Genomic DNA, 13,257 nt, shown 5'->3' on the forward strand with positions numbered 1-13,257 from the left:
GTGGAATTTGTAATGTATTGTTCCTATAAAATGTGTTTAAAACTTTGAAAAGTATTACGAAATTGTAAGATTCTTCAAAATGTAGATCAGCTGTTTGTAGGATTTGAACCCAGGATCTTTGGATCATGCAGTGTGTCTCTACACCAGAGGTCTTCAACAGGGCGTCCGGGACCCCTAGGGGGTCCTCAGAGCTACTATAGGGGGTCCGCCAAATCTTTGAGTGATAGGATTTCGTTTTTTTTACATTAACCATTTAAACCCTAGAATTCCTTTTCTGAGGGGAACATTAGCCGAAAATAGCTGATCTACAAGCTCTCAACGCCTCGCGCTGCGAGGCGTTGAGAGCTTGTAGATCAGCTATTTTTGGCAAAGAGGCTATAGGTGTCGAGGGAAAAAAGAGCAGACTTAAGTTAAAAAAAAAAACATTCATCTGAAACACAATTTTATACAATATAGAGTAGGGGGTCCCTGCTTCATCTCTGTCTCAGCTAGGGGGTCCTTGGCCTGAAAACGTTGAAGACCCCTGCTCTACACAGTGAGCTGTTGAACTGACTGACTGACTGACTGACTGACTGACTGCATGGGTTTGAAACATAACATTGATCTAAATCCATTGAACTAATGCAGTGTATTTTATTCAACTGTCCTTGTCGCCCTCGTGTGGACAAAACGAATAGAGCAAGTGGAAGTGGTCAATAAGTCCAGTGTTCACTCAGTTATCAACATAATTAAAAAAGAGATGTTTGAGCTAAAATGCATTATTTTACACTTTGGGCTATTCAAAAATAGCAGATATACAAGCTCATAGCGCGGCACCGAGTGCCGCGCTACGAGCTTGTAGATCTACTATTTTTGAAAATTCGTGAAAATGTGTGCAAATCTTTGAATATATATATTTTTAAAGCGAACATTTTTCACTCAAATCTTTGCTTCTGGGGGTCCCTGGAACAACATATTTTGATGGGGGTCCGCGGCCAAATACATATAATTTTGGGGGTCCTTGACATGAAAAAGGTCTCAATGGGTTAAGTCAAACATTTGAGTACTTTTGCCACCACTGGACTGCAGGTCAGCACGTATCAACGTCTAAGATGGAGGAGATTGAATCTGAAGTGTAAAACGAGCCACGTAAGATATTTCACATTTGACAGAGTTTAATCACCAGCTCTGAGTGCAAAGACAATTCACAACACAGGAAAAAAAAGACAGCTGTTCTCAAACATTTTCATGTCAAGGACCCCCAATAATTCATATGTATTTGTCCGTGGACCCCCTTGCCATCCTAAAATATGTTGTGCCAGGGACCCCCAAGTCCGCACAGGTTGTGTGGGCATCAAGTTGTGAGCTTTTATAGGTCGGCTATTTTGCTGGGGGGGGGGGGGGACTATAGCTAGGACATTGGTTCTCAAAGTGGGGTCCGCGGACCCCCGGGGGTCCTTGAGGGGGTTCCAGGGGGCCCCCTGCAAGATGTGTTAACATAGCATCACGATAATTTTAACCTTTTATACTTTGGCTATTTTTGAAAAATCGTGAAAATGTGTGCAAACCTTTGAATATATATGTATATATTTAAGCGAACATTTGTAACTCAAATCTTTGCGTCTGGGGCTCCCTGGAACAAAATATTTTGAGATGGGGGTCCGCGGCCAAATACATGTCATTTTGGGGGTCCTTCGCATGGAAAAGTTTGAGCACACTGAGCTAGGACACCTAGGGTTCTGGAGCCACCACTGTAACTCTGAGGGACCTTAAATTGATTCACAGTTTGATTAAAGCAACGAGTGCATGGACATGCTGTGTACATTTACTGTACTAAACTAAAGCTCTAAATGGAACTAGGTTCTATTAAAAAAATATTGTGGGTTCTTTCAAAATAAATACAATTAAATATGTTTTTTTTAAACTATTACAAGCTATATGCATACATGTCTAGCCTTTTGACAGGTGCAACATATACTGTATAACACAGTGTATATGTATTTTTAAAAAAAACATTCTGAATGCAACAAAAAGATCACTACACTTTAATTGGCATCAGCATTGCTGTTATGAAGAGCGAAACGTCTACAATTAAAGGCAAGCATATAGTGATCAGCTGATCAGTATTGCAAAGAAAAGAAAAGAGCATTTCAATCAATATATAACCTTTTTGGGTTCCATGTATACCGTTTTCTATATGCCATGTCTGTCTGTGTACATCTTCATTATGTGCAATAATCAATATGTATTTCAGGGGTCTTCAACAGGGGGTCCGGGACCCCTAGGGGGTCCTCAGAGTTACTACAGGGGGTCCGCCAAATCTTTGTGTGATTTGATTGTTCTTTTTACCTTAACCACTTGAACCCTAACATCCCTTTTCTGAGGAGAACTTTAGCCAAAAATAGCAGATCTACAAGCTCACAACGCCTCGCGCTGCGAGGCGTTGTGAGCTTGTAGATCGGCTATTTTTGGCAAAGAGGCTATAGGTGTAGAGGGAAAAAAGAGCAGACCAAGTAAACAAAAAATGTTGAATCTGAAAAACAATTTCATACGATATTGAGGGGGTCCCTGCTTCATCTCTCTCTCAGCTAGGGGGGTCCTTGGCCTGAAAACGTTGAAGACCCCTGATGTATTTATTTATAATATCTGTGTACCGGTCAATCTTCTTTCCTATACTCTTGCCTATGGTTATGAAGGGTGTGTGGGTCATGATGGCAGATAGGCCTACAATCGGCCCGAAATTATGTTTCTCAGACGGGCGGATGGCCTCTAATTACATTTACAATTTTGAGGTATCTTTACTTTACTGGAGTATTTCCAATTTTCATTACTTTTACTTCTACTCCACTACATCCCAGAGGCAAATATTGTACTTTTACTCCACTACAATTATTTGAAAACTTGAGTTACTTTGTAGATTTTCATAATTATTACAAAAACATACTGTACATTACCCACTTCAGCCCTATATACATTACGGCCATTTGAAAATAGCCGATCTACAAGCTCACAATGCGTTTCGTGCGACGCATTGTGAGCTTGTAGATCTGCTATCGAAAGATTTTAATACATTTTAGACATTTGAAAAACTTGTGAGATGGGATAATGAGTACTTTCTACTTTTGGTACTTTAAGTATATTTTTGTACCAAACCGTTTGCACTTTTACTCAAGTACATTTTTAATTGCGGACTTTTACTTGTAACATACTATTTCTAGATTGCAGTATTGATTTTACTTTTACAAAAAAATAATTCCACCACAGGAAGATGGATGGATGGTATAGGAAGAGAGCAACTGTATAGAATCATTTTTGGTTCCAGGACCTCTTTTGGTAGGGGTATGCTCACAGTAGCTTGCACTGTTATAGAGATAGTCTCTCATAACAGGAAAAATATATACAAAAAATAGACATTGCTTGTTGGAAAAACATCATTTTTTATAGTTTACATTATTGAGACTTAAAAAGAGTTTAGCTGGGTATTTAAACAACATTTTTTTTCACATTTGGAGTGTAAACACACTGTTCTGTTTACCTTTTAAAGGTGCTGTTCTGTAATTAGCTCTGTGGGTTTAAAGGAGCACCACACCCATTTTCAACCTCATCTTCATACAATTGGTCCTCACTGATGCTCATTATAAGATGGTGCAATTTCCGTCTACTCGCGTCTCACTGGTGGGCTACGGACAGTTAAGAAACCTGCCTACCAGTGACATCATCGAAGGGGATACCAATTAAGCAAATAGAAACTACAGCTTTTCTCTTCCTGGAAAGTTAGCACGCTGCAATAGAAGCCATTGTTCTTGCATCAATAAAACATGAAAATCTTGTCTGAAATGACCAAACCTGCCTACCAATGATGTCACTGGTAGGCAGGTTTCTGAACTGTCCACAGCCCTCCTCTGAGACACACAGTGAGTAGACAGAAAAGGTGCCATCCAGTGTTGGTTTTCACAGCAAATTTTGATTTAATTATAGTCTTTTGAATACAATTCCATTTACTTTTGGTCATATTTTAGTCACCTGAAATGTATTAGTTTTTGTCTAGTTTTAGTCGACTAAATATCATAAGATTATAGTTGACTAAATCTACAGTTGATTTAGTCGACAAAAAGGAATTTTGGCGGTGCCTTGATGGCGTCGTAATGGCTGATTTTACACTTGGTTGCAGGCAGAAAATAGCCGATCTACAAGCTCACAACGCCTTGTAGATCTGCTATTTTCAGAGCGCAACACCCGAGCGCAACCAAACATAAAATGACTTGTCTTTTAGTTCTACTGGATCTCTTCTCCACTCGTCTCTCTCTGACATTTTAGTCTAGTTTTTATTTGTTGACAAAATTGTCAATATATTTAGTCTCAGTTTTAGTCATCATAGCTTAGTCTTTATTTAGTTTTCGCCAGTGAAAAAAAGGTAGTCGACGGACATTTTTCGTCATAGTTTTAGTCGACGAAATCAACACCGGTGCCATCTTATAACGAGCATTAGTGAGGACCAATTACATGGAGATAGGCTGAGAATGGGCGAAGTGCCCCCTCAAAACAACAATCATCACGATGTCTCAGTGGGTTTTAGTGGTTGGTTGGCGGTCCGTTGAAAACAACACTCGGGGTCTACGTCCTCCTCGTCGGGTCGGCCTTTGGCCTCGTCCTCCGTAACGTTGGACAATTGTCTGCTGAACGCAAAGTTCTCCTCCGTGACGTCGGAGAAAGTCCTGCCGTGAAACGCTGAGAAGTTGTCGGAGTTGCCGAGCTCCGGGCGGCTCAGGCGTCTCCAGAACTCCTCGGTGGTGAAGTAGTACATGAGGGGGTCCAGGGTGGAGTTGAGGCTGGCCAGGCACAGCGTGATGGGGTGACAGCGCAGCACCAGGTCCCGGAGCGAGCAGCTGCCGCCCAGGGCGCCCGCCTTCTCCATGAAGTCCAGGGGCATGGTGACGTGGTACGGGGCGAAGCACACCAGGAACACCACCGCACAGCTCAGCACCATCCTCAGCGCCCGACGCTTCTCCCCCTGGTCCTGTTTGGCAAAAGAATTATTATTATTACATCATTCATAATTATCATCAGTAAAGCACGTGTGACACCGAACTGCTATGATCTGGTATCACCCATATATTCGCAAAATATTTTTAAATGGGAGGGAGTCCTGCGGTCAAACACATATTATTTCGGGGGTCCTTGACACTTTGAAGTTTGAAAACCATTGATAATATAGCAACATAAGTAAAAAGATGAATAAAATAAAAAACTTTAGGAAAAAAGTACTTTAGGATTTAGAAGACATTTGTAAAATCCCCAGAAGCAAAGATTTGAGTTAAAAAAGTATTTATAATATTCAAACTAAAGATTTGCACACATTTTCACGATTAAACAAACAAAAAAAAGCAGATCTACAAGCTCATGAGCTTGTATATCTGGTATTTCTATATAGCCAAAGAAATCTAAAAATGACACAGATGCGTTCCCGATCTTAAAGGGTTAAGTAAAATATCTGAGTACTTCTTCCACCACTGCCGGCGGTCCCTGTACGCACTGTACTGTACCTGCACGGCGCCCGGTCTGTGCTCGCGGAGGCTGGAGGCGGTCAGATAGGTGCAGGCCACCACCAGCACCAGAGGAACCACGAAGCCCAGCAGCTCGGCCGTGACCAGCAGGCTCCAGGCGGCCGGGGAGCTGACCGAGGCCATGGGCAGCTCCGAGAAACACACCGCCTGCTGCTGCTGCTCCGAGGAGGAGGAGGAGGAGGCGTTGTTCACCTCGTCCTGGCTGACGTTGGCCAGGGAGGAGGAGGAGGAGGAGGAGGTGATGATGGGGGCTGGGGTGTTCATGGGGGGGTTTCTGAGGAGGGGGAACGGCAGACAGCCCAGACACACCAGCAGCCAGCCCACGGCACAGATACACATGTCTCCTTTCCTCTTGGACGAGTTGTACCTGCCATAATAAACATGTTTTATTAAATAATCGTCATAATCATTTCCATTCATCTGTATGTATGAATGGATAATTTTATTTAAAAGACAAGACCCTACTTATATTTGTTCAAAATTTTGAACTAGTCCAAAATTCGCTTAACCTCAGATCAAATGCTTGGATGCGCTACATCGTACCCAATAGAGCGTCGCAGTTCCGCCACTTCCTGGTGCCGGAAGTAAATACTCGATGCATTTTTCCCATTGACAAAAATATTTATATCAATCAATTTAAGCCTAGAATCAAGCCATCCAGGTTACTGGTGAATCATGACCATAAAACCTTTTTTTTCTGTGATTTGTTTTTATTTTATATTTAATGATATGATATACTATATTTAATAAATACCCTTTGTTTTGCCGTTTTCAAAAAAGTTTTTTCACAGAATCAAACTTTTTATGGTCATGATTCACCAGTATCCTGGATAGCTTGATTCTAGGCTTAAATTAATTTATATAAATATCTTTGTAAAAGTCAATGGGAAAAATGCATCGAGTATTTACTTCCGGCACCAGGAAGTGGGCGTGAACTGCGACGCTCTATACCAAATCTGAGGCAGGGAAAAAAAGCCTTGCGTTTTTTGGGCCCTGGTCGTGTAATGACCTACAGACCAGATTAAAATTGGCTTCTTTGATCCCCCTAGTGACTTTTAAGAGGATTGCCATGGGCACACTCTCCAGCCATTGCTCCTGCTTTGACGAGTAGCAAACGCTGTGATCTTAGTTTATATTAGCTTAGTAGTTTCATGATGTATTGTTCTTATTAATTTTTTATTATTCTGTTAATGGTTAGCTATTTAGACTCTCTCTGAGCCTCCCTGGTAGTAGGTTTTTTGTATTTATGGATGTTATTTGTTTGTCTTTGTCATGTCATGTATTTGTTGTTACTGGCAGAGCTGTGTAACATATATTTTCCTCTTCTCTTGGTCAGTGCACACTCGTAAAAGAGACTATGGTCTCGATGTGATTTTACTGGTTAAATAAAGGTTAAATAAAATAAAATAAATTGGTAGAGGTTTGGGTTGTGTAGTTACCTCGCCATGATGTAACTCCAAAGGTGGACAAGAAATCAAAAATAATTGCTCCATTGATTAGAAACTGATGATTCAAAATATGCTCCTCATTGACTTACATTGTATGGTGAAACAGCTCTTAAACGAACACAAACAAAGTTGATTCAGACAATGTAGAACATCACCAAACCCACTACTGTTTTTTTATTTTTATAAAAATGTTAAAGGGATTCTTCACAAAAATTGGGTCATTTTATCGTCTACTCAGGCTTTTTTGGCCCAACAAATTTTTGAAAGTGAAATATCCCTTTAAATTCTTGTTGATTTTGCTATTTTTATTAAGAAGAATTATAGGAGGATATCGTCTCTGTGCAAATTTTTTTTTTTACAAAGCCTAAAAGGAAATGTAATTTTGATTTCTATGTTCCAATGTTCAATGGACCCCAAAAAAAATACAATTAAATCGTTATTTGCAATCATTTGTAAAGCTAAATGAGTGAACCCTGCGTTGCATACCTGAGCGGCCTCATGATGAGCTCACAGCGCCGTACGCTCACACACACCAGGAAGTAGATGGAGGCGTACATGTTGACGTACTTCAGGTAGAAGCACAGCATGCACAGAGGATGGCCGAACGGCCAGCTGTGGTTCAGGTAGTAGTAGATCCTCAGAGGAAGAGACAGGACCTGAGGAGGCAAGGAAACATGTCAGTGGGGTGGTACTAAGTAACAAGTAATAAGTATCAATACTGCAATGCAGAAAGACTCAAGATACTACAATCCAGAATTCAAAATGTACTTGAGTAAAAGTACAAAAGTATTGGTATCAAAATGTACTGGAAGGTAAAAGTACTCATTGTGCAGAACTTGTGTCAAAATGTTTTTAAAAATGCGACGCATTGTGAGCTTGTAGATCGGCTATTTTCAAATGGCTGAAATATATAGGGCTTAAGTGGTTAATGTATGCTTTGTAATAATAATCAAAATCTACTAATTGTAGTGGAGTAAAAACTATAATATTTGCCTCTGAGATGTAGTGGAGTAGAAGTAAAAGTACTGACAATTGGATATACTCCAGTAAAGTAAAAGTTCCTAAACATTATACTTAAGTACAGTACTTGAGTAAATGTACTTACTGTAGTTACTTTACACCACTGCAAACTGGGTTTGGTGATGTTCTATATTGTCAGAATCAACTTTGTTTGCGTTTGTTTATGTGATAAAAGAGTGACTTTGAGAGCTGTTTAGGAGTCAATGAGGAGCATATTCTGAATTATCAATTTCTAACCACTGGAGCAATTATTTTTATTTTTGATTTATTGTCCACCTTTGGAGTTGCATCATGGCAAGGTAGCCTAACTACACAACCCAAACCTCTACCAAAGTGTTCTTGCCCTTTAAAGTGAAGACAGTGTGCAGGATTTATTTTGTCCTGTCTGATGCATTGACTGCCAGCTCCAATATAGCCTGGTAAACCCTCCCTCCGGAAATCTCATTTTTGAGATTTCCGGAGGGAGGGTTTACCAGGCTAGCTCCAATACACACCTGTCCTTTGGAGAAGGTGTTTTAAAATAACCTTTTTAACTACTGTAACTTAACCCATTAAAGCCGGGAAAGCACCTGTGTCATTTTAGATTTGTGTATATATATATATATATATCATCATAAGTTGTTCAGAAAACTCTTAGGATTTAGAACATTGGTTTAGAACAGTGGTTCTCTAAAACAGCAGATATACAAGCTCACAGCGTATCACTTTGTGCCGCGCTGCGAGCTTGTATATCTGCTATTTTTGAACATTTTGGAAAAATATCGAAAATGTGTTCTTTTTTTGTTTTGTGTCGAAGATGAGTTTGGTAGAAGATGAGCAGGGCTAGCAGTGGTGTGTTCTAGGTTTTTTCGGAGGGCATATACGATAAGATAATCATTCCCTGCACGACATGCGTGCGGTCAATGGATGAATGGTCTACTTTGCAGTATACCGCAAAGTAGAAATACTACTGTTACAAGTAAAAGTCCGGATTTCAAAATGTACTTGAGTAAGAAAGTACAAAAGTATTGGTATCAAAATGTACTTAAAGTACCAAAAGTTAATGTAGCCTAATCATTGTGCAGAATGTCCCATTCTGCCCCATCAGAGATAAAGGAGCATCATCCTCTCACCTGCATGAGGTCGGCCACGGCCAGGTTCATCATGAAGATCACCGCCTTCTTGGTCTCCTTGACGTAGATGCGGAACACCCAGAGCGCCAGCACATTACCCAGCAGCCCCGGCGCCATGATGACGCTGTAGACGATGGCATATACCTGGTGCAGTGTTCATTTAGTTTTAGTCATCTGAAATGTTTAACTTTTTGTCTAGTTTTAGTCGACTAAAACGTATGTTGGCGGTGCCGTGATGGCTGATTTTACACTTGGTCGCATGCTGAAAATATTTATTTTCAGAGCGCAACCTAAAGATAAAATGACTTGTCTTTTAGTTCTACTGGATCTCTTCTCCACTAGTTCCTCACTAACATTTTAGTCTAGTTTTTATTTGGTGACAAAATTGTCAATATATTTAGTCTTAGTTTTAGTCATCATAGCTTAGTTTTTATATAGTTTTTGTCAGTGTAAAAAGGTAGTCGACGAACATTTTTTCGTTATAGTTTTAGTCGACGAAATCAACACTGACCTGGTGCTGGTAGCTCTGCAGCTCGTCGTCGCCACTGCAGTTCTGATTGGCTGCGGTCATCTTATAGTGGGTGGGCAGAGCCCCGCCCCCCTCCTCCCTCGTGCGTTTCACCAACCAGCCTTGAAAAGGTTCTGAAAGGGATATATTTTGTTTCGTTAAAAGTAACTCATTGAGTGCCATTAATCCGGGTACCCCCAGGGGTCCTTGAGGGAGTTCCAGGGGGTCCCCAGCTAAATGATGGATAGTTAGGAACCAAATGGACCCTTATGGGTCTGTAACTCAGAGAGTGTACAAATGGAACCAAATGAACCCTTGGTCCATTTGGTTCCATTTGTACACTCTCAGAGTTAAATTAACATTGATTTTTCAATATAAATTGGGGTCCCAGAGAAATAATTATTATGTATTAATAGGCATATTTGGCTTATTAGCCAGAGATCCACAAAAACCTTTTTCTTTTTCACCCCCAATGAATGTCACACCCTACCTTTAAGGACGGCCTCTGTCGCCTCATTGACCAATAGAAGTGTCCGTGTCCACCAACTGAAACGAAGCCACACGCGGAGCAGACTCAGAGTCTGGGTTAGTGTTGAGAACGATGAGTCTCACTGTCCCAGACCGATACAGCTCCACTGCTCGTCCACTTAGGCCTTATATCGTAATGACTTTCACTCCCTAGTATCGCCCAGCCTGTCAGGAAAGACAAGAAAATGAATGAAATCGTTCGAACAACTTGGGATGCCCAAAGACGAGGCAGAAAGGCTGGTTAAAGTATTGTGCTGTCTCTGCTGCCATACTGTATGTGGCGTAGCCGCTGCTACTTGGAGTGCTGAGTGCAGTGGTGGAAAGTAACTAAGTACATTTACTTAAGTACCCAAGTTTCCAATTTCCAATACTTTTACTTCTACTCCACTACATCTCAGAGGCAAATATTGTACTCTTTTTTTCCACTACATTTACTTGAAAACTTTAGTTACTAGTTACTTTTCAGATATAAATTATGATACAATGAAACATACATTAACCACTTTAAACCTATTTTATACCTAGGCTATTTGAAAATAGCAGATCTACAAGCTCACAACGCGTCGCATCGCGACGCGTTGTGAGCTTGTAGATCTGCTATTTTCAAATATTTAGTACTTTTACTATTGGTACTTTAAGTACATTTTGATGCCAATACTTTTGTACTTTTACTCAAGTAAACTTTTAATTCTGGACTTTTACTTGTTACAGAGTATTTTTATATTGCAGTATTGGTACTTTTACTTAAGTAAAGCATTTGAGTACTTTTTCCACCACTGGCTGAGTGACATGCGTGTTGTATCATGAGGACATATCTATGTGTTTGTGAATGTAACCTTTACTGCAACTAAACTGTTTGTGTCCCTGTACGCTTTCCCTGTGTGTGGACATAAATACATTGTTAAACTGTGTGTGTGTGTGTGTGTGTGTGTGTGTACGTGACAGCGCTCCGGCAGTGTTTATCTTGATGCTTTTTGGCCCAGTGAGAAGCCGTCGAGAAGAACACATGTTTTGCATTTTGTTTGCTTATATAATTTATACACAGTTTCTATCTGTCCTAGTATGGAGAGGAGAAGACGCTATCGTACACATCAGTTATTGTTCAGTGTATATCTCACCATCTCTTTCACTTTCTCTCTCTCTCTCACACACACACACACACACACACACACACACACACACACACACACACACACACACGCACACGCATATATGTACACGAGTGATCACAGCTATTCAAACATGCAAACCTCACAGGGGCGGCTGGTCTCTTCAAGTGTTGAACACTGAACATTTCCACAAGCTGTTTGACATGAAACGGGTAGAAGATGAGCAGGGCTAGCAGTGGTGAGTTCTAGGTTTTTTCGGAGGGCATATACGATAAGATAATCATTCCCTGCACGACATGCGTGCGGTCAATGGATGAATGGTCTACTTTGCAGTATACCGCAAAGTAGAAATACTACTGTTACAAGTATAAAAGTCCGGATTTCAAAATGTACTTGAGTAAGAAAGTACAAAAAGTATTGGTATCAAAATGTAGTTAAAGTACCAAAAGTTAATGTAGCCTACTCATTGTGCAGAATGTCCCATTTCAGAAGTTCAAAATGTATTAAAAAATCATTTGAAAATAGCAGATCTACAAGCTCACAATGCGTCGCATCGCGACGCATTGTGAGACGCATTGTAGATCTGCTATTTTCAAATGGACGAAATATATGTTGGGCTGAAGTGGTTAATGTATGTTTTGCAATAATAATGAAAATCTACAAAGTAACTAGTTACTAAAGTTTTCAAATAAAAGTACAATATTTACCTCTGAGATGTATGGTGGAGTAGAAGTAAAAGTACTGAAAATTGGAAATACTCCAATAAAGTAAAGAAAAGATAGAACTTCTCTAGAAGGGGACGTTATAGAGAAGTACAGTACTTGAGCTTTTTTCCCCAAAAAATGATTCTGCCCGTCATACTGCGTATATATATATATTAACACAGTAGAACACAGCACTGAGCAGAAGTGAAAATAGCACAGTTACGTAGAAGACCAGACCACAACAACATGGTCGGCCTGCTCAGTTCTAAGTAACAGGAACAAGAGGATGCAGCTCGCCACCATGGTAAACACTTAGCACGCATATACTGCAGGGTCTTTAAGCAGTGGTGGAGAAAGTACTCAAATGTTTTACTTAAGTTAAGTATCAATACTGCAATGTACTGTAGAAGTGCTCTGTTACAAGTAAAAGTCCGGAATTGAAATTTACTTGCGTAAAAGTACAAAGTATTCGCCAACAAACAAATCCTGATAGATGTTTACTATGGTAGTGGCTGCTACGTATTTGGCTGGTCAAATGATTTAGCACACGCTGTGAGTTTTGGAGCCTTAATTTCATGCACAGTTGCTGATGATTTAACCCATTAAGACCTGAAGCCGATTCTACATGTCTCCTAAATCTCAGCAGTATTCTTAAAAACATATGTTTCTATATCAGTGGTGCTCAAAATTTTTCATGTCAAGGACCCCCAAAATGATATGTATTTGGCTGCGGACCCCCATCAAAATATTTTGTTCCAGGGACCCCCCAGAAGCAAAGATTTGAGTTAAACATTTTCGCTTTAAAAATATATATATTAAAAGATTTCCACACATTTTCACGATTTTTCAAAAATAGCAGATCTACAAGCTCATAGCGCGGCACTCGGTGTAGATCGGCTAGTATTTTTTGTGCGACACTATTGTTTGACAAAGATTCGATTCATTATTATTATTATTCGATTTATCGAAGAAGAAATGGATAGAATAATCACTAGGAAAATAATGTATAGTTTTAGCTCTACTCTGTACTTGTTCCCACACTTGGGTGTGTGTGTGTGTGTGGGGGGGGGTCTCCAGTCGGCCCTGTAGCTCAGCTGCATGAACTTTGTTTTGTTTTGTTGTGTTATGCTAGCTGCCCCCACACCAACAGTCACTGAACTTTAGTTCTCACTCTGTGTTTGGACGCGGGTCAAGTTCTCTATCCTGTGTCTCTCTAATCTGTAAATGATGCATTTACAGCAGGGGTCTTCAACAGGGGGTCCGGGACCCCTAGGGGGTCCTCAGA

The 13,257-nt window shown here is 40.3% G+C and overlaps 1 protein-coding gene across 3 annotated transcripts in view; it reads right to left on the reverse strand.

Annotated features, from left to right (window-relative positions):
* Nucleotides 1-2,473: 2,473 nt before the first annotated feature.
* Nucleotides 2,474-13,257, reverse strand: part of gpr174 (G protein-coupled receptor 174) — a 14,039-nt gene continuing 3,255 nt past the window's right edge. For 2 of the 3 annotated variants that reach the window (XM_084085595.1, XM_084085593.1), the window contains 6 exons: nt 10,122-10,324; nt 9,635-9,765; nt 9,124-9,267; nt 7,478-7,647; nt 5,523-5,910; nt 2,474-4,996 (listed from right to left, as the gene is read on the reverse strand). In XM_084085595.1, coding sequence (XP_083941721.1) covers nt 4,532-4,996; nt 5,523-5,910; nt 7,478-7,647; nt 9,124-9,267; nt 9,635-9,694 — 1,227 coding nt within the window. In that variant the 5' untranslated portion in view covers nt 9,695-9,765; nt 10,122-10,324 and the 3' untranslated portion in view covers nt 2,474-4,531. Of the gene's footprint in view, nt 4,997-5,522; nt 5,911-7,477; nt 7,648-9,123; nt 9,268-9,634; nt 9,766-10,121; nt 10,325-11,409; nt 11,463-13,257 lie in introns of all 3 variants that reach the window. The other variant, XM_084085594.1, reaches the window with a different exon arrangement.

The sequence above is a fragment of the Gymnoscopelus microlampas genome (genome assembly GCF_963454915.1).
Source record: "Gymnoscopelus microlampas genome assembly, chromosome: 18".
Classification (NCBI taxonomy): domain Eukaryota; kingdom Metazoa; phylum Chordata; class Actinopteri; order Myctophiformes; family Myctophidae; genus Gymnoscopelus; species Gymnoscopelus microlampas.